Below are 23,405 nucleotides of genomic sequence, written 5' to 3'. Positions count from 1 at the left end.
TCCTGTTATTGTACATGGTAAACACTGAAATTGATAAAACCCCTTAAGGAGTTAGGTTTATAGCCCAATGAAATCTAAACTGATTCATATTCCCAAAGGCTGGAAATTTGAAAAATATGTAAAGCCTGGCCTACGCTCAGGTGTTTGTAACAGAAAGCCTGCCTACATCCCTAATAGGGATTGTATTTACTACAGCTTCCATGTGAAGACTGGAATTCCGTATTTCTTATCAATCCTACTCGAGTAGTGTAAAAGGCCCACTTATTTTTCATCCCGTTTATAATTCCTCCTATATTTTAAAGGATTGCTGGAATTAACACGAGTCTTGGGAGTTTTTTTTTATTCATTCCAACTTCTTCCCTTGTCAGCGTAGAGTCAGCAGTACTGGAGAACCAGCAGAGGGAGCACGAAATGCTTCCTTCATCTCCCTCTTACATAAACACTGGCTACTGTCTGAGGGGTTCCTTAATTTCATTTCTCTGCAAGAATTTGTTGCAAGAAAAGGTGATCTACGGCTCAAATATTAAATCTGTGGAAATCTTTAGGGTGCTGCATTTCCATGCTGTTTACTTCCCTGCTTCCACCACTCTATTCCCCCTCCTACTCTCCCCCCTCTGCAAACTGTTCAGTTTTCATGGAGTATTTCCAAGCTGGGACATCCATCATTCATTCCTGCAGAGATTATGACACGTCATTAGGTTGTCAGGCAAATTGGAAAGTTTGATCTTTGTCAGCAAAGAGAGCTCCCATGCAGCTCCAGGGCTGTAAAGTGTTAATTTCAAAGATCAGTATTTTGCAAAAAGAAAGAGGAAAAAAGTAGAAGTCAGGAAGAAGCACAGTGTGTTCCACAGACATGCTTTACACTTTTCTTTGTAAAACATGCACATCTTAGACCAGAGTTTGCTAAAGAGAGTTAAAGGAAACCAAGCAAATTTGAACCCAGATTAAAAATGTGAATTAAATTATCGTCAGCCACACAGTCATACAGTTTGAAGCTCAATGCACCCGTTATTATGTATTAACATTAATTTTTTTAATTAGTAGACAACCCCATTTTGTGTATTAAAGTTTTTATTCCTTAGTAAGAATTTTTTTTTAATCACAAAATAGTGTGGAAATATTTAGATAATAGAATTCATGGAGTGCTGGAAAATACTGAATATAAAGATTGATTTCTAATATATCACATACTAAACTGTTCTAAAACAGCTGGTTTCTTGCAGACAGGATTTATTTTTTTTTTAATAATTTAAGACAGCATAAGCTTGTATCAAGCATAAGCATTGTAACAAAAGTGCAACTTTTTCAGCAAATCCTCCCAAAAGATATTTAACTCAAAATATCATTAACACATATTTTTTTTTCTCCCTACAAAAATAGCATGTCAGACATCATTAATTGGATGTATTAACAACTATTTACAAACAGCCACTCTGTAGGCTAGTAAGATTTTTTTGTTTTTAACGTTGTTTAAACACAGCGTTTGAGGCAAAACAGTAGCAACAGCAGCAGCAGATGCACCAAACGGACTGACGGACCCCGGACACACACACACTCCTCGCCAGGCTGTGGTGTCTCACCTCTTACATAACATTCAAGTGAGATTTCTCACAGTGCTACCTTGGCAACAAACTAAAAATATCTAGGCAAGGTCTTGGTTTAAGCCTTATTATAAAAGACTTATCTGTGTGATTATCTGGCGTCTGGTTTGTCTCCAGAAAGGGAAATCGCAGTATTTTGAGCATGGGATGAGGGGAGAACTCATATGGGAAACTTACCCCAACTGGTTTAATCGTTCCTGATTGCACAGCGAGGTGTTTACCTACGGCCTCCAGTTTGTCTCACTGGGAATTTAGGATGAAATGAGTTCAGGCTGATGAGTTGCTCTGTGTTTTCTTGCGGGAGGGAAGGGGGGTTCTTTTTGTAGTTCAGTGCAGTAACATTCATTTTATACAGCAAGGTTCGGGGGGGGGGAATCTCTCGGGAACATACTGAATTAAATAAAGATGGGGTGAGAACAAATGCACTTGCCACACCTGTATACCTTAGCCAAAAAAAAATAATGAAATAAACACAAGGTTATGTAATGGGTCTGACCCTCCTTCCCTTGCACACCCAAAACTCGCTGGAGCCAGCGGCATCCCCGGGTGCTCAAGGCACTGCAGGTTTGGGCTCAGGGTGCATCTCTCCACGCTCCGGTCCTCGATAAAGTGCTAGCACAGGTCCTGGGGTCTGCCCTTCTTCCCTCGCCTCGCCTCCTGCCCTCACCCTGAACCCACTCAGGTCTCCCGGACAACAAGTGCAAGTTCCCAAGTGGGACTTACGGACACACTGTATAAACCCATTCCAAATAAGGTGCCACATTTAAGTTACTCTATATAGAGAAAAAAAAAAGTATCCTTACTATGTCCTCTTCCTTCTTCTTTTTTTTTTCCTTATTTACGCATTTATAAAGCCAAACATTAAAAAAATACTGAGTAGCAAATTTTATCCTCGACGGTCCTCTTGCGGGGGCCGGGCCCCGGCAGCCCGGCGACCCCTGCCCTCCGCGGCAAACCGGGGGGTGCAGGTGCCGGCCCGGCGGCCCCTCGGTCCGAGGGGAGGGCGGCGGCGGCGGGGAGCCCCCGGGGGCGTCTCACGGGCCCTCGGCACCGGACTCCTCGGCGGCCGCGGGCTCGGGCTCCTCGCCGGGCTCGGCGACGGCGGCGGCGGCAGCAGCGAAGGGGTGCGGGAGGTGGGGCGCCGGGGGCAGCCCGGCGGCGGCGGCTGCCGCCGCCTTCTCGGCGGGGCCGAGCACCGAGGACAGGCAGGGGAAGGAGGCGGCGGCGGCGGCCGCGGCGGCGGCCGCCTGGGCAGGGATGCCCGGGTAGAGCAATGGGATGGGGGCGGCGGGGTAAAGATACTTCTCCAGGCTGCTTTTATCCAGGAAGGGCTGCATGTAGGCGGCGGCGGCGGAGGGCGAGATGAAGTAGAAGGGCAGGCAGAAAGGGGCGGCCGCCGGCTGTCCGAAGGGGGCCCCGCCGCCTCCCGCGCCCAGGGCCATCAGCGAGCCCAGCAGGGCGGCGTCGGGTCTCACCAGCGCGGCCGCCGCCGCCGCCGCCTCTGCGCCCCTCGCCGCCAGCCCCGGCGGGCCGGGCAGGGGGCTCGGGCCGCGGTCCAGCTTCCGCCGCTTGGGCACGGGGGGCACCTCGTCCCCCGACGGCTCCTGCTTGATGGCCAGGGCAGGCAGCGCTCCGCCGGCCGCCGCCGCCGCGGGGCCGCGCTCGGGGCGCGCCTCGCCCTCCCCGCCATAGCCGCTGTCCGTGTCCGTGTCGGTCTCGGCGCTGAGCTCGGCGGCGTGAGTCCGCTGGATGACGGGCACGCAGTTAGCCTGGCCCTCCGGCTTGTGGCCCGGCGCGCAGGGGGGGGCGGGCGGGGAGGAAGAGGAGGAGGATCCCTTGCTGAGGGGGCCCGGCGGCGGGGAGAGGAGCTGGGGGCCGGGGAGGAACTGCGAGGAGATGGAGTGCAGGTGGCCGAGCAGCTGGGCGCATCGCTGCTCGCGGGGGGTCCAGCTCTCGAAGCGGGAGAGGTACTGCAGCACTTCCTTGGCGCACGTCTGAAAGCCCGAGTGGAAGGCGTCCAGGTCGGCCTGCACCGGAGACTTCATGGACCGCTCTCCTGCGGAGGGGACCGAGCGGGGACAGCGTTTGCCCGCGGCTCCGGCTTGGGGTGCCCCGCTCCGCTGCCCCCCCAACTCCCCCTCCCGCCGGCCCCCGGTGCGCCCCTCAGGCCCCGCTTACCATTCTGCAAAGCAATGATCTTCTGGTGCTGCTGCTCCGTTAAGGCTGTGAGCGCTTTCAAGTGTTTCAAAGTCAGTTCCAGCACCACCGCTTTCTCCAGGTGTCCCAGCGTCTGCAAAGGCGAGGGAAGGGGGCGGTTTGGCTACCTCCCTGCACGCTTTGGCTACCGCCAAACGCCGCCTCCGCTAACTTCGGGGAAGCCGGTCCCCGAGGGGCATTAGGGCCGGGACGGCGGGCAGGCAGCGGGCAGGCAGCCCGGAGTCCCGGGGGCTGCGCAGCGGGCAGGCTGCCGGCGCCTGCATCTGCGTGTACATATACGCCCCCCTGCACCTTACCGTCAGTTTGAGATGCTCGGGCAGCAAATCCTTCAGCTGGGCAATGCATTCGTTAATCCTGTCTCGCCTCTTCTTTTCTATCAGTCTGTGTGGCAGTTTGTACGTTTCCTAATTAGCAAGACCCGGAAAAGCCGAGCGTTAGGCTGAGTCTCTCGGAACGCCGATCAAAACCAAAACAAATGTCATGCGGACCACATGCCGCGCAAATTATCGCCAAGGCACCGCTTTCCCCGCCGTGCCAGCTCGCTCCAGCTCGCTCGCAAACCCGCTTGCAATTCGGGGGACAAGTTAAACGCGCAGCCCCCCCGGGGATGCTCTTGGGAGTGAAGCTGAGCCGTAAAATTCAGCGAACCCCCAGTTAAGCGCTTAAGCGAGAACAGCCCCAGAAAACTTACTCTTACCTTGCTGTCGTCCCTCTTCACGCCTCTTTTGGGTTTGCACATATACAGGGCAGGGTAGTCCAGCCTGGAGAAAAACACAAAGATCCGGCGTGGGCAAGTGCATCGGGAGCTTGCCTGGCACCTCCTCGATGGGCACTCGGGCGCCGAGCGCTCTGCCCGAAGGGCTGGGCGAAGGATCGCCCGGGTCCGCCCGCGGAGGGAGGCGGCGAGCCCCGCGCCCCGCCGGGGAGCCGGCGCCGCTCCCGGCGCTTCGCTGCACTTTCCCAAGAAGACGAAAACGCCGTAGAGACACGAGACGGAGATACTGCCCCGCCGTCTTACCCTATAAAATCCCTATGCTCCAGTAGCTGCCTCTCCGGCAAGCGGGAGATTCCTTCATCCATGTCTGGCAGCGGCTGATGTTTCGTCGCTGCTTTTGACTGAGCCTGCGGGATGCTGAGATCAGTCTCGGGAGATCCGCAAGCGACGCTGCGCACATGCAGCCTCCGTCCCCCCTCTCCCGTGCAAGTGGCCAAAAGTGTGCGGCGGCTCGTCCTCTCCCCCCCCCAACCACCAACCCCAACCTCCCCCCACCCTCCCCTTCTTCCAAGTGCCACCGCCGCTCCCCCCCTCGCCCGCCTTCGCTCCCGCTCGCCGCGCACACGCCCGCAGCTCCCGCCGCCGCCGCCGCGCCTGCCCGCGGGGCACGCGCGCCGCCAGCCAGCCCCGCACCCGGCTCACGTGCGGCGCGGGCGGGGGCGGGACCGGGGAGGGGACGGGGCGGGGGGGAACCGGGTGGGGGGGTCCCGGGGCCGCCCTGCGAGACAGCGGCTTCCCCCCTCCGTGTGTCACTGCCGCTGTCATCGTCAGCGTTACTGCCGCGACTGCTGTCGCTCTCGTCGTGGTTTTATTATTTTTGTTATTATTTTTCTAATATTATTTTTAAAATAAATTTACTTTTCTATTTTTTATTATTATTTTTTTAATTATTATTTTTTATTTGTGGCTGGGGAGGAGACCCGCCCGTGGAAAACATGCCCGGAGGGGAGGCGTGGGAGGGTGGAAGAAGGGGGAATAATCGAGCCCCTCTCTTGCGGAGGGGGCGATTAGGGGGTCGCGTTCGCCATACGTTATATATAGATTTAAGGATGCGTGGGCACGGACACGCGTGGTTTTTTGCGCGGGGCGCAGCTCTCGCCCCGCGGTGATCCCGGCGGCTCCCCCGCCCGACCTTTGGACGGGAGCCGGGCCCGCCTGCAACGCCAGACCGCGGCAAAAGCGCTCCTTATATACACGCGGACTCGCGTATGGAGCCCCATATACATAAACCACGTATATCTTCAATACAAACGTATCTGCTGCTGACTGTACCCTCGGGCAGCCCGCACCCGTGCAGAGGGTGACACCGGCAGGATTTGCCCCCGGTGCAGCGTGACCTGCCCGCGGCAGCCCCGGGACGGGGCGGGCCGGGAGAACCCCCCCCCCCCCCCTCCCCCCCCCCCCCCCCTCGTCCCTGCGCGCCGGGCGCGCCCGCGCAGCCCCCGCTCCCCGCCGGCGGCGGCGGCACCGACAGCCGCCTCCCTAATCCCGTCTCACACTGGTACGAGCACAGGGCCGGCAACGTGACGCGACCTGCTGCCACATCACTGCCGCCGGCGGCACCGGGCGGCCCTGCCCCGCCGCCACCCCCCCGCCGCAGCGGGCGCTGGCACGCGGCGGCACCGGGCACCTCCCGGCTCGGGCAGCCTCGAAATCCCCCTCCCCTTGGGCCGGGCAGCCTGCCAGGACCCCCCCGCCAGCGGGAGGAGGGGGTGCCGCTGCCCGAGGGAATGGGATGCTCTTCCCCGCGCCCCGTGCAGCGGCGCTGTGAGTGCGTGTCCCCGCGGGTGCGTGTCCCCGCGTGTGTCCCCGCGTGTCCCCGCGTGTGCCGTGCCGTGCCCGCACGCCGGCGCGGCATGTGTGGCCCTGCAACGTGCGGGGTGTGCGGCGTGTGCGGGGAGAGCAGCGGCCCCGGCCCCACGTGCGGGGCGGGGGGAGAGGACACCACCACCATCCCCCAGCAGAGCCGGGCTGCCGTGTTTCTCTCCGGTATTCCCGGCGGGAAGTGTCAGCTGAGGCGATCCATAGCGATGTGTTTATCCCACGCCGCCAGCCCTGACCGCGCTTGCCTTTCATTTGGTTCGGTTTTGCTCCCCTCCGTCCTTGAGCTGCGTGACCCCCGAACCGCGGGATCCCACAGCAGCTGGCGGAGGGGGGCGGAAAGGCGGCCAGAGAATTACCCCAATAAACAGAAAACACGCCCCCGGCTGCCAAAACAGAGACGGGAACCTCACATTATTACTTGCTAACGATGGTGCTTTACAGGTAATCTGGCCAGGAGGGTAACTCGTGATTTTTGTATGCGGGGGGCGGGGGGGGGGCTGCTTGAACCGCACTGCCCGTATGTAAAGTGCGAATGAGGTTTTAGGAGCAGCGAAGGCTCTGACGAGGTGTTTGAGGCTCCTGCTTGGCAGGCAGCAAGCGGCACTGCGGGCTTGTACAGCTCTCTCCCTGTTGGCCTGATGGCATTTCCACGCTGCCCGTGCAGCTAAACTGGGGGCTAAACATGAACAGCACACATGGGTGCCGCGTGCCTATAGGTTATAGGGGTGGGGGTCAGAAGGAGAGGCTTTTGGGCTGCTACAGAGGCAGTTGGGAGAATCTGCTGCTGGCGAGGAAAGCAGACTGATACATTGGTTCATGGAAGCACAGAATATCCTGAGTTGAAAGGAACCTCTCCTGGCCCTGCACAGGACACCCCACTATGTGCCTGAGAGTGTTGTCTGAACACCTCTTGAGCTCTGTCAGCCTTGGTGCTGTGACCACTGCCCTGGGGAGCCTGTTCAGTGCCCAACCATCCTCTGGAGGAAGAACCTTTTCCTGAGATCCAACCTGAACCTCCCCTGACACAGCTTCAGGCCATTGCTTTGGGTAAGGTTGGACTATATAGGGCAGCTCCCTTGGGAAGGGGGACCACAGACTGCAAGGGAAACTCTGCTCAGTGCCAGCATGTGCCAGCAGTAGTTGGCCATCAAGGATGCATTGGTTGCTCCAGGTCAGGCATCCATGTGGGACATCTAAGATGGAGCTATAGGCTGTCTTGCTAGTCAACAGAGAGAAACAAGCACCATCAGCATGAAATTCCTCTCCTCCCGACTGGACTGGTCCTAGAGAAAGCATCCAGAAAAGTGGAGGCATAGCCCAAATAGTAGAAGGAACCCTAATCCTGGGAGACCTCCTGGGGGAGTGCTGACTCAAAGGGAGCTTGAACTCTGAAAAAAAGAGTTGCCTCCAGCTGATTCCTCTTATGAGCAGGAAAGCAGGGCTTTGCATGGTTTCCATAAGGAACATAGGGGGTGGGGAGCAGGGAGTCAGCATTTCTGGAGCACCTCCTTGTGGAACACCTGGAGTATTTCTGGAGCGTCTTTGCCAGCTTCGTCCTCTCTGGAACAACCTGCAAATCTTCAAATTATGGAAAGAATGTCCGGGGAGAGACTCAGCTTCTAGGAGGAGAAGTCCTAATTCTGGGATTCCTCTGGAACCAAGTGGGAACGGAAATTGAAAATTACCAAAGATGCAAAACATGAGCCGAGACAGCTGGAGACTTTGCAAAAGGAGTTCGACATCTGGAAACTTCTAAGAGAGGTTTATAAGAGGTCACCTGCAGACAAGGATAAAAGGCTTCAGTGTCCAGAGAGAGTGTGAAATTCTCCTGGAAGATTCCCAGTTTAAAAGGGCAAGATGGATCAAAGAGGTGATCAGCAGCATGACTATCATGGAAAAATAATGTTTTCCAGAAAATAAGAGGCACAACAAAAGCTTTGGCCCATTTACAAGCAAAGATTAACCGCAGCAAAGAGTTAAGAAACTGAGAAAATCAGTCAGAAAAGGAAATAAAAGGCTTGCAGGTCACCGCAGGAAAAAACAGCCTCCTGCTGCAGACAAGAGCTAGCCAGCACAACGCCTACCACCAGCACTCACCGCCATTCCCAGTCTGCAGGAGGAAGGAATCAGACTGTTTGTCCCAGCCGAATGAGTGCAAAAGCTACGGTGTTTGAGGAGAACACATTTTGGGAGGTTTATCCGACTCAGCCCGTAACCACGGCGTAAGGGAATGGCTCTGAAATAGGGGCCTAGGAACCAACTTGATGGGGTCAGCTCTTATGTTAGTGAGCACTTGCCTTCAGGAAAAGAGATTGAATTATCTGGGCTGACTGTATGACTGGAATCAACCATCAAATTAAAGCTGGTCAGCGGTGTGCAACAAAGTCGGGGACAAAGAGAATTCAGCTGAAGGATCGGGATCATTTTGGTTGAATAACAAGGTATCCAACCAGGGGAAATTGGACATTGACCTATTAATAGATTTTTCAGTTATGGGATGACCAGATTGAGACCAGGGAAAAAGTGAAAGGAGAGTTTTTTATAAAACCTGAGCTGGGTCAGAAAAAAAGGTCCTGCTGTCCTGGAGAGCAGCAGGAGATGCCCCGGGAGGAGCAGACAAACAGAGCATGCAATGCAAGCTCCCCAGGCCAGTCTCCCAGGCCCTGCTGGCCTGCGGTGCAGAGACTTCCTGAGCCAGAAATGATATCCCTGTGTTTAATGGGAAGCCAGAGATGCCGTGAGAGGCAGAGGAATGTGCCAAGGTGCTTAAATCATGGGCTGCAGCAGAGCTTTGGGCCAGGAAGCAGACACTGGGGAGAAGCTGGTCAATCACTGGAGCTCTGTCAGCGCATCTCTGTGGCTCACGCAGAGAGAAGAAAAGAGAACTTTCCATTTCAAAGAGTACCACACGTCCCCAAATGTATGTAAAGCAAGAGGCAGTGGCCATGCAAAAATGCAGCTGAATTCAGAAGCAGAAATAAAATAACCTGAGTGTGGGAAGGTGGTGGGCCAAGACAAGACACAATGTGCCACGAAGCCTCTGCAGGGTTGTAAAATGGGGAAATGGGGGTAGATCCGGCTTGGAGGACAGAGTCAGGACCATGTTTCTGTGAAGGACTGATACAAAAACCTTACAAGGGGGACTTTGGTCACAGAGGCACTCCTAGGCTGTGTGAAATGGACCAAAGTCTACCAGACCCGCCAAGCTAGACCAGCACTTGGGCTAACAGTGGCCCAGCTAATCACTCAGGAGAGTGTAGACACTTCCAAACCTGGGAAAGTCAGATTGGTGAAACAGGGGCACTGGAGCAAAAAGTCAGGCGTGGTGATGTCCTGATAAACACCAGGAACTGTGCCTTACTCCATCACTTTGGAAATTCCCCTTAAAGACCTGTTTCAAGTGAAGCAAACTGTTTGCAGGCAACTGATCTGTGATGAAAACCTGTCCTGCTTCCCACGACAGTGAAAAATAAAGGTGACTCCAGTCTGAGGTCGCTGCCAGCCCTGACGGATGGGAGGGTCTGGAACCTGCCTGGAGCCCTGGGACCTTCAGAGACTCTCACCCAACGGGTCAGTGACATCTTGTGCATGTGAAACAGAAATGATCTCCATCTGTCTCCCGGATGTTTTCCAAGAGCAACAACCAGGAACAAGTAAAACAACCTTCCCCCTAAGTGCCCCCTCCAAAGTCCCTGGAAAGGAGCTGTGTCTGTGAGTGAAGATCCATCCCTTGGGTGATGCCATTTGGTTTGGTTTGGTCAGTCACAATAGATCTGAAAGCTGTATGTCAGCAAGCAGAAAAGAAGAAGCAGAGAAAGGTGGGAAAATTGCTTTCTCAGTGAAGCCCAATTTGGCAGTTTAGTGATGGTCAGGGACTTAACGCAATGCACCAGCTACGCTGGAGAGGCTGGTGGGGAAGGTATGGCCGTGCCAAGAGGAGACCTTGGATGGCCTCAGCCATTCAAGAGGTCTGTTGTGCTTGGGCTATTTATGGGTGCACGCTGAGACCTTTGAACAAGTGGTAGGTGCAGTTACACATGGCCTGTGATAAGTTCAAGGCTGACAGCCTATAACTGGTCCCAAGGGAAAGGGAGGTGTTCCAAAAGCAGGTAACTTCTGTCTGCTGCACAAGCTGGTGATGGGGAATTTCCACTGACAAAAGCAAAACTGAGACTGCATGGAGCTGGCAGGAGGTGCAGGCCCATAGGACTCTGCTCCTGTTACAGAAGGTTTCTTTGTAGATTTGTTTGTTTGTAGCATTGCAAAACCTTGCACAGGCACAGTGACCGAGGGAGAGCATTTCAATGGCCAACAGGATGAGATTTAGCAGTTTAAACCTGTGCAATTCTTGCCAATGGTTAAATTTAGAAATGATTTCAGTTGGTTCTTGCACAGGAGGAACACTCTAGTAAGGGTAGGCCATGAACTCCTGCAACAGCTCAGTCTGTGGACCTTGGAGTTTCCTTTGCCCAAGGAAAATGGTCATTTTGCAACTGCACAATTAACTACACCTCTGAGTGTAAGTGGGGTGGTGGTGATGCCTCATCCAGGCTCACCTTTGGGGCTCAGTGCAGCAACATCATGGATGCAAAATAGAAGAGCTGGTTCTTCAAGGGGATGAATGAAGAGAGGGAGATGCTTGTTTCCTCTCAAACAACTTGTAGATGTGCAAATACTTCTAGCTCACCCAGGAGAACCAAGGAAAGGCGATGCCAGAGAGGGAGTGTGGGCTCCCAAACGAGTTCACACCAGAAGGTTCAGCACAGAAAGAATCGCAGTAGGATGGAGCTAGAAGATGAGCTGGGAAACTCAACTTCCTGGTATGAGGTATACATTTGGAGCATTATGAAATCTGTCTTTGCAGTACAAAGGGAAAAGCATTCTGGTCCTGCTGAAAAAGGTGAAATATGGCATGAAAGTTATAGTGCATGGAAACAACCTGTAGAGCACGGTGTTAGGTGGTGTCTGGAGCAGGAGGTTCTGAGATTATTATTTTAAAACTGGAAATTTTTTTAAACCATAGTGTGTTTCTGTACATTTTCAATAAGCCTTAACTGAACTGAGGGGAAAAAAATCCTATATTGGTTAAGAATCAGGAAGGATGTGGAAAATGCACGCAGGAGATGAATGCCCCTGTTGCAAATAACGGTCCCACAGAAACACAGAGACTCACCATGAAACAGTATCTGACAGACTGATTCCACTGATGGGCTACACTGCCTGGTTGTCCTTGGGTTTCTGTCTGAAGCAGATTCTGGGAGCTGCAGACTATTTCACAAAATGCCCCGGAGCTTGTCTGTTAGGACACTAGTGCCAGATGTCCGAGTGAAAGACGTCCTCTCCCTCCAAGTCCTAGGAGGTATGGGAGGATTGCACAAAGCTCAAGGGAGAAACACTGAATCCAGAACATTTCAGCAGATCTGTGAGGTGGTTGGGATCCCTAAAACATCTCCATGTGACCACAGCCTGAAGGGTTGGTGGGATGGGGTTTTTTTTGCACTCTTCCAGTCAACTGGCTTGCTCCTCAGAACTGCATCGAGTGGTAACACCCAGCATATTCCAGTCCTTTTGGAGGCCCTGGGAGTAGCAAAACACTTCCTCACCATTTTGGTGAAAACCTAAGGATTTCTGCATGCCTTTTTATGGACTTTTGGGAGAAGAACAAAGAGTTTTGGATCATGCATAGAAGCACATGTTCTTTTTTTTTTAATTAAGTGGAAATCTGGGATATTTTATAGTCTTGGAAAAAGCAGAGTGAGAGTCTTAAAAAGGACAAACCTAGAGCAACACTGTATAAGGGCATATGGTACTGACCTGGATATTTATGGTGGTATACATAATACAGGGGGGGTCCCATAGTATCACAAGGCCCATTAGAAGATGTACTGGGAAAAAAACATACTGGGAAAATAAAACTTCTGGAGTGGTTCTATTCTTTCTTTGCTCTTCCCTCACTGCAAATGCAGTTGTGGAAAGCCAAGGCTGGAGAAGCTGAAGCACAAATCCCCTTCCTCCCCGCTAGCTCCAAAGGGCAGAGATTTGAAGGCAGACTGGATGTACCTCAAGAGCACTCTGGGAGTGGCTCTGGAAGGGAATCAAGGAGCAGAAAACTACGAGAAAGGGGAGTACAAATGTTTTGGATTAGCAATAGGAAAATACCTTGCTGAAGCACACTGTGTAATTACAGGCAAGTAGGAATGTGTCATTCATCACTTCTTAAATTATTTTCCCTTGTTCCCTGTGCAGTGGGTTTATTAGAGCCTTGTCATTTTGAGCTCCTTCAGGATAAAGGAGGTGGCTGAGAGGTCAAGTGTGAGAGGGAGGCCAAGTCCTCCTAAATCCAAGGGTGCAGGATAGGCAGGACAGTCTCCCCCCTCTATGAAACAAACCCCACCCCATTCCAGACACTTGGCTGCAGGCAGGTAAGCGCTGGGAAGATGAGAGAGATGACAGAGGGAAAGCGCAGTGTGTAGTTTTGGGTACAGATATTACCTGGCTCTGAGCAAAGACCCAGTCTCCTGTCGTGTGACTCCTCCTGGGTTCTGGTCTGGAAGTGTTGAGCTTTTTAGCCGGAAGGACGGGAGGAGGAATCAGGGAATCTGTTGGTGCCTGTCTGCTTTGGTCACCACCTGAAATCTGCCTGGAGAGTGCAAGCAAGGAGAAGCCCCGTGCATTGTATAAACAAACAAACAACACTCCTCAGGCAAACCCAACTATTCCCTGCCGACCTCGGACAGGCACCAACTGCAGTCCAGCCCCAGAGCACAAGCAGGACAGTACAGAGCTCAGCACAGACTTCCAAGAGAAAGGACAAGCATGTGATGATCACTAAAACCCCCTTGTCCCAGAGGAAAGTATAAGACAGCACTTAGACCCATCCTACTTGTCAGGAGGTATCCAGGATACCTCTGGACCTTGTACCAACTGGGAAATACCCCCTCGACCATTCTGCCTGAATTCCCTGCTCTTTCCGGGGCGGCCTTTGCTCCCAGCCCAGATGGCAGGCATGGTCACCTGTGCTGGCAGTGCTCCCTGGGATGTGCAGTGCCACAAGGAACTACCCCGTGGTATGTGAGGCTCTTGCAAATCCTGCTTGCAGGGGTCACTTGCCCGCCGTGTTATTCACCCGCCCCATGTTGTACCAGGCTGCTGCTGCTGCTGGAGCACCAGCTCTGCACAGCGCTGGCTGTATGTGAGTGGTGGTGGTGGCAGGCCTGGCAAACCTCCCTCCTTCACAAGGAGACTCTCCTCCCCTCGGGTGAGCAGGTTTCCAGACAGCTGCCTTTTATGAGGACAGGCTTTCAGGAAGGCTCTAAAACCCAGCCTCGTTTAACGCATGTCCCAGTCCTGTCCTCTGTGTCCTGCTGGGGAGGTATTGCATGACCCCCTTCAAGCTGCCAGCAGCCAGGCTTTCAACGTGGCAAGGGGCCGGGCTGTGTCTGGGCAAATGTTTTCTTTCTGCGGTCAGAAAGCAGGGCTGGGCAGAGGCGCCGTGCCCGAGGCACATCCTGACAATGAGCCCCTGCCCACCCAGGCCACGCTGGGTCCCGATCCCCCACGTTGACAGCAGGGACAGCGAGGGTGGCAGCGACCTTGGGTCGTCCCCAGGCTCAGTGCTGTTCCCTTGGGAGCAGCAGGGACCCTCACCCTCGGGGGGTGCCAGGAAAAGAGCCTGGGGTATGTCACAGGGTGGGGACAGGCTTGTGCCACCCACACAGCCCACCTGTGAGATGCGCTGGCATCTGCTGCCTCCAACAGCTTGGCTCAGCATCGATGCCCAGCTAAAAGGCAGCATGCAACCTGTGCATCCCAGCAGGATCCCTGGGGACCTCTGCTCTCAGGCAGGCATTGCTGTTGTGTCATTGCCCACCCCCCACACACACCCCTACAACTGTGAAGGTCCAAATCATATCTTCATAAAAATACTTTGCATCCCGGAACCCAAGCACAAACCTGCCCTGCCTGCTGGTGGCCTTGGCAAGGAGCAGGGAATTAAATCACCAAGCCCAAGTCTGCAGCGTGTTCCCATTAAGACTCGTGAATTTATGTCAGAGTTGGAAGAGATCCGTGGTATGGGAAGGTCAGTGTTCTGTTTTATTGCCCTTTATTTCCTTTACTGTCCTGAACAAGGTGTGAGGAGGAAGCAATATGTTGGAGAGGTGCAGGACTCATGGAAGTGAGCAGGTGAGGCATGGCATCCAAGCCAAGGAAAGCAGTGGGTGATCCTCATCCCACGCTCCCATTCAGAGCAGGATGGGCAGCAGATCCCCACTGATCTTCTCTGCTATGAGAAGAAGCCATGCAGCCTTTTCAGTACTCTCTTTGAACTTCACTCTGTGACTTTTCTAAAACAACCATGGCCAAAGCTCAGCCCGTGAAGCTCTGCACAGTGGTCCAGGCGATTGTGAGGAGGTCTCTTTTTGCTGTATGGCACAAAACCCTCTTTAAAACCCCCAGTGTGGTTGGAACTAGGCCATTTTTAAGGTCCTTTCCAGTGCAGGCTGTTCTATGATTCTCTGATTCCTAAGCCCCACAAACCTAATGGTGGAGGAGACAAGAAAGCTTAGATATATTTTTTTTAAATTACTTTCCCATTTTGCAGATTACCATTATCATTCATGTCATACTTTTCATTTTAAGCACCTTTTCTTGGTGTAGCCAAAATCATTTAGAGGACTTTCCTGAGGCACCTGTACACTGGGGAGCCCCTAGGAGTTTGACTGTCCCATAACAATGGCTCTGTAGGAACAGGACAGGAGCTGAGTGCCAGCACCAGCATAATGGCAAGTGCCTGTAGCAGGACAGGATGTCTCCTTTAGGTCTCCATCTTCTGCAAGGCCAGTCCACCCACTCCCAGGAACATCACCCTCAACAGCTGGTTTTTTAGTCTTCTTTCTGAGGTTTTCCAGTGGAAGAGTCTTCTCAGAGCATTTGGATGTATCTCAGTTTGGCAAAGTCCATGCTGGCAGCTTGAGAACCCACTAGTACCAGCAGTGGATGCCAATCAGGCAAATTTCAGATCTGTATCTTCATGCCTGTAGAATTCAGGTCACAGATGAGACAAGAAGCAGAGACTTTCTTGGTAGAGGGAGGAAGAAGACCCCTGGATGCAGTGTTGGCATCAGTCACCCTGCTTATGCCACTATCTGGCAGCTGACACCCTGGCAATGTGAGAGCTGGTGGCAGTTTCCAGCCTGGTCCTGCATGCAACATGGTGCCTTTGGGATCTGTAATCAGTTTTGATTATTAGTGTAACATTGGTCACAAAGAAGAAATAAAATGAAATAAAATGAAAGTGCAGCTATCAGCTTCCCTTGAGTTTAACTTGACCTATTTTAATTTAAATGGAAAATGTCACATAACTTATCTATAACACTTTAAAGCCCTAGTCAGGAACATATTGCCAAAGCTAGATAGTGGCATGTTTTAGCAGCAATATGATGGACATAAAGCTCTTTAATGCACACAGAAAACCAACCCTCAAAAGCTCTGCAAGGAAAATCATTTGGGCCTTGTCAAGAAAGTGCAGAGCTGGGGGCAGGAAGAAATGCACACTGCCTGGCACGGCATCTCGTTGTGTACCTTGGCATCTTTTTTATCTGTTTCTAAAATTTCTGAACGACAGGAATAGAAAACATCCATCACAAAGGTGCTGTGAGGCAACTTTGTGCACATGAAGTGTTTCGAAAGCCCTGGGAACCTTGCCCAGCTGTCGTATGATGTCCTCGGGCAGGGGGTGGACACGGTGAGCTCCTGATGTCCCGTCATCAATTGACCAGGGGAGGTTCACTCCAGAGCAACGTGTGCCACAGGTTCTGAGGGCGAAAGCTCTCGACTCTGTGGGCTTCTCTGAGATTGTTTTAATGTTCATGGCACATAGTGAGTGGAATAAAATTCCCCTTCCCCCCAGGGGAAGGCTTTGGAGAGGTGCACAGGGATTGTGCCTCTGGAAATGCCCCCTCACGTGGAGCTGGTGCCCAGCTGACACAGAGCATCCAGGCGTCCTTGTGCCATGACCCTGGGAAGGCAAACCTCTCACAGCTCCCAACAGCACACTCAAGCTCCTACTCCACGTGGAGAGGGCTGAGGATGGTGTGGAGAGCACTGCTCCAGCAGCCTGGCGTGGATATCAAAGGCAGGTGCGTGGCCTGATTTCCCACTCGAGGCGGCTGCAGGACGGCGCCTCTTCCCCCTGGAGGGGGAAGCTTGCGCACGGGGCAGGAAGCCATCATGGAACAGCCAGCTCAGGAAGGGGCCAGGGCCAAGATTTTGTTTTTAACCTGTTTCTTGTTTATTTAAGCCTTTGAGGAAGACGAATAAAAGCAGCCACTGACAGAGGCGGGCTGTGTCGCAACCGGAGCCGCATGTGCTGGCTGGGTCACGGTGGCGGCGGTGAAGGCAGGCTGTGTGATGGCAGAGACCGCCTCTCTGGTCATTTGTCAGCCTCACAGACACACCAGTCCTGCACAGGAGCCAGAGTGCTCAGAGAAGGTATCCTGGGCAGAGAAGGTATCTATCAGCAGCCACCTGACACTGGCTGTGGGAGAATTGTGCTGCCTGCCAGGCAGGGTGTTGGCATCAGGGCTCTGAAGCTGCCTCTGCTGAAGGAGGAGTTAAAGGCAGGGATATTTGGTCCTGGCTGTTTTGTGCAGAACAGGAAAAAGTAACTTGTTCCCCTTTGCAGGGAGGCATCGGTTCCAGATGGGTTTGCCCCCGTGGCCGATGGAGCCCTCACCTCTGCTACCTGCTCGTGCTGCCTCCTTCCCCAAAAACGAGGGCAGGCCAGTCTTCCAGACTTTGTGTCTCCCTGTGTAAATGTTCCACTGCCACATATTTGATGCTGCACATAGGATAGCAGCAGATTTACCATGATCAGCCAGTTTTTGTTGCTGTTCCCATTTCCCTTGCATTGTTCAAGCCTCCCCACTTCAGGCTCCAGGTTTTGCTAAGGGCAAATTCATGCTCTGTCAAAGCAACACTTACAGGTGAGACCAGTGGTGCACATATGGGCTGGGGGGGGAATGTCTGCCTCCTCTCCCCAGTCTGAACTGCCTGCTACTTCCCCTGGCTGCACTGTTTTGGGAGAACACTGGTTTGGGAACCCCCAGCTGTTCCCACCAGGGGCTACAGGAGGTCCCATCTGCATGGAGGTGACATCTGGACTTGGGGACTGGGATCACTGGGCTTGAATTTGAACCAAAATGTGACTGTAGAGCTGAGAGATAAACACACAGTTTCCTGTTGCAGAAAATGTAGGTTAGGTAGAGTTATCCTTCTAGGTTGTTTATAAAGTGCAGAGGTTTATTGCCTGTTTGAAGTCATCTCAATTTTTAAGAAAGTAAATAAGATGCAAAAATTGGATTAAGTGAAAGTGTCACCATGGGGAGGGTCTGACTGGGGTCTGGGGTCAAAATACAATGCATGGAATAAAGGGAGAGCATCGTGATTTTGGATCCTCCACCTTTCATCAGTAGGAGCTACCTTCTCCTGGTAATCTTATTTTAAAAGCACCTGTAAGGGACCCTTGGTTTAACCCATATGGGCCTCTGCATTTTAAAGAGCTCTAAATCAAGAATGACTTTCTGAAATGCCCCATTCCTTTAAAGAATAGATGGAAATGCAATAACCTATTTGTAATTCTCTTCCCAAGTTTGCTTAAAAAGTAAATAAAACCATTACAAAAATCCAGCTGACCAAAAAAAAAAACCAGCTCTGACCAGTCATTTCAGGCTAAGCTAATGCAATTATCATTCTTATCCATATTGTCATGCAGTTAGTCCCGCTGAGCCTAGCACTCAACTGTCCTGATTTTTCATCTTAAATTCCCTTTGTTCCTCTTCAAGTATTACTCCTGATTAAGGTCTGTGATTTGAGAAACTTAATGTCAGATTTTAAAGTGACAGCTGATTTTTCTTTTAGCAAGTTTGTTTTGTATGGATAAGCTTTTACATGGCGTTGACATATTTTTGACTCCTTTTTACTCTTCAGTTTCCTTTGTAGATACTCTTCTTAATGTCTCTGAAAAGATTGTTGAGCTTGTGCTCTCAGAGAGGGTAATAAACCCTCTTGCAGGTGTTACTGTGTGTGGGGGGAAGATGTGAAATGGAAGTAGGCACCAGGAATGCAAATTCCCGCTGCAATTTGGGTCACATGTCCAAAGGGAATTATAATTCCTCACATGCTTTCTCACGCAGCAGGATGTGGGAGCAGAGGGAGCGCTGCCTTAAACTGGGCTCTCAGCTCATCTACTCCTCTGTCTTCTCCCTGAGGGTGCCCAATTGCCAAATCCTGTAAACCCAGAGCAAGAAATGCCAGAATGGGCAATCCTAACTTGCTTGTAGGAAAATATTTTCCTAACCCTGGGCATACATCACTTGGCATGTCCCCTGAAGAGCTCTGGTTTATATCCCTTCTGCTTGATTAGCTCAAATGAGGTAACCCTGGAGATGTCCACAACCTTTATAAATGCCCCTGCATTTTTTTCAGACCTACTGAGCTCTGCGTCTCGGCAATCTCCGGTGGCAGTGAATCCCAATCTTGCAATGCACTGCTGAACACATCCCCATTCCTCCTGCCATTCACTGCTTATTTTTTAAATCAAATCAAGCATTCCCATTCCCTTTCCCACAATAACCTGAACTTTCTTGCACCAGCCTTCCTCGGGATTTGCTCTCTGTGCCAGTCAGTTGGAACCGCCTTCATTAATATTCCCTTCCACCCCGTGATCCCACCTTTGCACAAGAGCTTTCCTATCACCTTGAGCAGGAATTTCTTTGGCCCTTGAGGCACAAAACTGCCTTCCCTCCAGGGCATCCCTCTGCCATCCTTTCCTGGTCCTCACCAGGACTGCAGATGTGGTGTGGGTTATTCTGAGGTCTGGGCACAGGGGGTCACACTGTAGATACAACCGTGCTGAAATCAGGAGCTGCCTCAGCCAAGTTACTAATAAGATTTGCCCTTGTTGCCCTGATCCAAGCCAAGACCTACATCAGGGACATGAGCCAGGGTCTGGCAGTTCCTTCCTGCAACTTCTATTTCACCCTGGCAAGGCCAGACCTCCCCCCTCACCTTCTCTGTGCCACTGAGGCCATTGACCTGCCTGTCCCAGGACTTGCTAGCACAGCAGCACGAGGCCTCTCTTGCACCAGAGACCTCCTTTTGCAGTAGAAAAATGTATCTTGATAACCCCTGGTTGTGATCCGCAGTGCTGGCAGCAGTCAGTCTGCTCTCAGCCATTTTGGCTGATAGAACAGGTGTAGAAAGAGTAGGAGACGGGTTTTAGGAGCAATTACAGCTATCAGAGAGACAAAAAAAAAATTAATCTAGCACAGACACGGTATTCACAGGGCACATGGAGAGCAATGGGAGTGAGGGTTCAGATGGCGGCATCCCTTTGAAAGTATCTGTGAGGGCACTTCCAGTGTTCCCAGTTCAGATTTGGGCTGCCTAGAAGAGAACTCTTGTCCCTAGATAGCATGTAAAGCTAGCAGGGAGCTGCCAGAAAACACCACTGTCACTGCAAGGGACCCTTTTGTCACCCATTTAAACTGCTTATAGACGCATGAGATCAAAGGCTGTTTTTCCTTTTGCCTTGGAGCTAAAGTTCAAGGTTTGATACTCCCGGAGCAGTGGATGTCCAAGGGCACAACTCCCCACGACTGTGCTGATGTAAAGTGGCCTATGCAGGCAGGAGGTGGATGACAGTCAGAGATACCACTGACATCATTTTAAGGCTGGGTGAACACACTGCAGCTGGAAAAATACCGATAAATGGCATTTATACACCTTGTACAGTCAACTGCGCTATAGGCAGTGCTAGTAGGGATGTTTGCTTCCCAAGTTATTCAAGACATCCCATTATACAACCCCATTTTCAGTCAACTAAAGCTTTGCCAAACATTTGGAGGTGATTTTTTCCATGCTGTATGCCTGTCTCTGACATCTTTGAGGGAAAGATCCAGCCAAATGGGCTCGGCCAAAACTCCTGGCACCAAGCACAAGAGGCAAGGGCAGAAGAAGCTGTTTCACACCACATGAAGTGCTTCTGGTGACCTTTTTCCTGAATGGCTCAAACTGGCTTTAGAGCAGGGATTTGAAATTTGGCAGGAAGGCTTGATGTCGTGTCAAGGGTTTGCCACGGGTCTTTTCCATCACCTCCCATCATGAGGCCCCTCCCTGCTGCTGCCAGTCCTTGTGCTGTCTGACTTATCTGACCTGGTGCCTCTCAGTATTACAGCCTTGCTAATGGGCCATGGGGCTGCCAGCGTGGTGTGAGACCGTGGGATTTCTGCCTTTGTGTGACTTGAAAAACAACATCCAGAAAGTTGTGTTAGACATTATTGCAGCTGCACAGTGAAACATGGAGAGGTTTAGAAGTGCTGGGATTGAACTGACCTGTGAAAATTCAATTCACTTTCTGAAGCTGGTTTAAAAGATGTATCTATTGGTACTTTCTTAGTCCCACACAGCTGGCCCTCCCATCTGAAGTTTCCTGTGGTTTTAGTTACAGTGTATTGATAACCCCCAACCTTTTGTTGCTTTTTTTTTCAACATAGCTTGAACTGGAAGTATTTGAAACCCGTTGAGATCTCACAAATATTACTGTGTATTCTAAAAGCAATACTCTTCCTTGACTCTTGTGCAGCAATGACTTGGAAGAGATGTTTAAGACAGAAACACACGATTTGCCAGTAACCCACCAACTTCTGTCTGAATGCCTGTGGGCTCACGGTGAGCGGTCCAGCTCCATGAGGCCCTAAATCACAGGATTCAGTGGGTTTTCAGCCACAGGGACAGACCCCATCATGCTTGTCTCTCTCTGTTGCCTGATTGTTGCCTGTACTGGCACTTTTGACAACTGGTATTTATAGAAGTCATGGTAACAGTGCTACATGAGCGGGCAACCGAAGTTTAGATTTCCCTCAGCATAGTGTTTCTAATATACAGCTATTAATTCCTCTACAAGCTGAGGAATTAAAGGCATGAATGACCTTGTTGTAAAGGCTTGGAGGGCAGGAGGACAAGTCCTAGCTCTACCATAGGCTGCCCATATGACCTCGGACAGGCCTTGACCTGCACATCCTGCTGGCATTACCTGGAAGTAAGCACCTGGTGTACCTGGTGCATCTGCTACACTGAGGATCCTCAGGAGAGCCTAAGCTTACAGAATTCAGTTGCTCTGTGCCTCAGTTCCTCGTTTTAAAATGGCAATACAAGCAGCTCTTGGCCTTTCTAGGGCCACCTGAGCAGGCTGTTGAACAATCTCACCTTGACGTCCTGCATCGCAGCCTCAGAGGCAGAGGGAAGGTGCTCCCATGCCCCTTTCTGCCCCAGCTCCTCTTCCTGCCAGTCCCCATCTACAGGTTTTCCAAACATGAGTGCATCCAGCATTTTCCTTCGTCCAGTCCATGAATCCCACGCTGTGTGTGGCTTTGCTTTGAGGTGTCTCAGTCCCCCTTTACTCTGTGTGGCAGAGACTGCACTGTCCTAGCACAAACTTCCTCTCATTTTCTTTCTCTCATCATCCGGGTGGCCTTTGCCTCTTCCTCCATCACTAGTGCCCTGCACTCCTTGTCAGACTGTAGACTGAGATCTGTTTCTTTGCTCTTCTCACACTGTGTGACTTTACAAAGAAAGAGAAAGGGCCTGGAAAGAATGCAGAGCCTTCCCAAGGGACAAGTCCACGACTGCAGAATGAGGTTTTCTGGAATTAAGTACCATTACCAAATACTGAGAAAGCCCATGGATGCAGTCAGCTAGGATAAGCTAGAATGGGATAGAAAAGGTCTCTATTTTAACACAGGTCCTAAGGAATGGATAATAAGAAATTGATAAAAAGAAACACAGAGGGAGTGACACGAGAGGACAGTTCCAACTGCATCTTTGACCCTACTGTGCTTGTTAGAAGACTGTGCTTTCAGTCTTGTTTTGTTAATACAGTTTTCCTGTTATTTAATGCACAATCCCATGGGTCTCACAGTTATAACCCACGCATTCCCAAGGGGTTTGTGCAGGTGAGGAGCTTAACTGTCTTAGGTGTAGCAAATTTTGTGGGTAATACCAATGCGGATCGAGCACCATTTGCAGATAATTAAAATGCTACGCTTTAAAATAATTTTTGCTAATTACTAATCTTTAACAGCACTATTTTAACTACAATTTCCATGTTCCATGGGGATTTGAACTCCGTTAATTTCCCTCTAACTCTCTTGGCACCATTTAGCATATCAAAATGACCATGAAATTAAAAAACCTTAGCCATTTTAATTCTCTAGGAATTAATGCTAGCAGTAACAGGAAAAAGCTTCGCTGCAGGAGCTAAATTCAGGCCCTTTCCTCTTTTTTTCCCCCCAAAAAGGTGATTATGTTATAGTGCTGACTGTCCCAGAGGAGCACAGAAGCTGCTCTGGGCACAGGCTGTGTTTGCTCTGCCAAGAGGAGGATGCACAGGGCCATGTTTCCCTTACATACAATGTTGTCCCATAAGGCTGGGCAGTGAGCTAAGTGCTAATCAGCATTCTCTTTGCCTCAAAATGAGTCAAAATCTGTCAAAATCAGTAGCCTGGTCTTTTAAATCCCACTCTGGGCACTGGCCACTAGGCAGTTACTACCCCTGTACAACGTCAGACACCAAACCAACCTCAGAATGAGCGCTAGACGTCAATTGTGCTGTTCCCAAGCTCCTGCTCTGCTTGACAAACTGCACTGCTTGCCCCTGCAAGACTGAAATGTCCTTTAAAATGCTGAAAAAGAGAAGGGGAATGTGAGACTTCTCTTTGGAATAAGGCAAAGTGCATTTGCAGCACCCTCACATCGCCACAGCAATCCAAACACACAAATAACATCACCATGTGAATTTGCAAGAAAAATGGCTCAGTTATTTACCAATGAAATCTCCAAATCAGCCTCCGACAGTCACTCTGAAAAACGACATAAACATTCAGCACAAGAACAATCAAAAATACATCAGTTGTTATTTTATTTTAACT

General features: G+C 51.3%; 1 protein-coding gene across 2 annotated transcripts; it reads right to left on the bottom strand.

Moving 5' to 3' along the window:
- Positions 1 to 1,053: 1,053 nt before the first annotated feature.
- BHLHE41 (basic helix-loop-helix family member e41) lies at positions 1,054 to 5,178 on the bottom strand. 2 transcript variants are annotated; one of them, XM_027693581.1, is made up of 6 exons: positions 5,157 to 5,178; positions 4,837 to 4,940; positions 4,516 to 4,579; positions 4,115 to 4,222; positions 3,780 to 3,891; positions 1,054 to 3,657 (listed from the first exon to the last, which is right to left on the bottom strand). In XM_027693581.1, the coding sequence occupies exons 2-6, from the start codon at positions 4,896 to 4,898 to the stop codon at positions 2,636 to 2,638; spliced, it is 1,368 nt and encodes a 455-aa protein (XP_027549382.1). In that variant the 5' UTR covers positions 4,899 to 4,940; positions 5,157 to 5,178; the 3' UTR covers positions 1,054 to 2,635. The 2 variants fall into 2 exon arrangements, with proteins under 2 accessions (XP_027549382.1, XP_027549381.1); XM_027693580.1 differs by having other exon boundaries at positions 5,134 to 5,173.
- Between the last annotated feature and the right edge of the window lie 18,227 nt (positions 5,179 to 23,405).

The sequence above is a fragment of the Neopelma chrysocephalum genome, unplaced genomic scaffold, assembly GCF_003984885.1.
Source record: "Neopelma chrysocephalum unplaced genomic scaffold, ASM398488v2 Primary Assembly neopelma1_92, whole genome shotgun sequence".
Classification (NCBI taxonomy): domain Eukaryota; kingdom Metazoa; phylum Chordata; class Aves; order Passeriformes; family Pipridae; genus Neopelma; species Neopelma chrysocephalum.
Note: the sequence above shows the minus strand (reverse complement) of the source record. Positions and strands in the feature narration are given on the sequence as shown.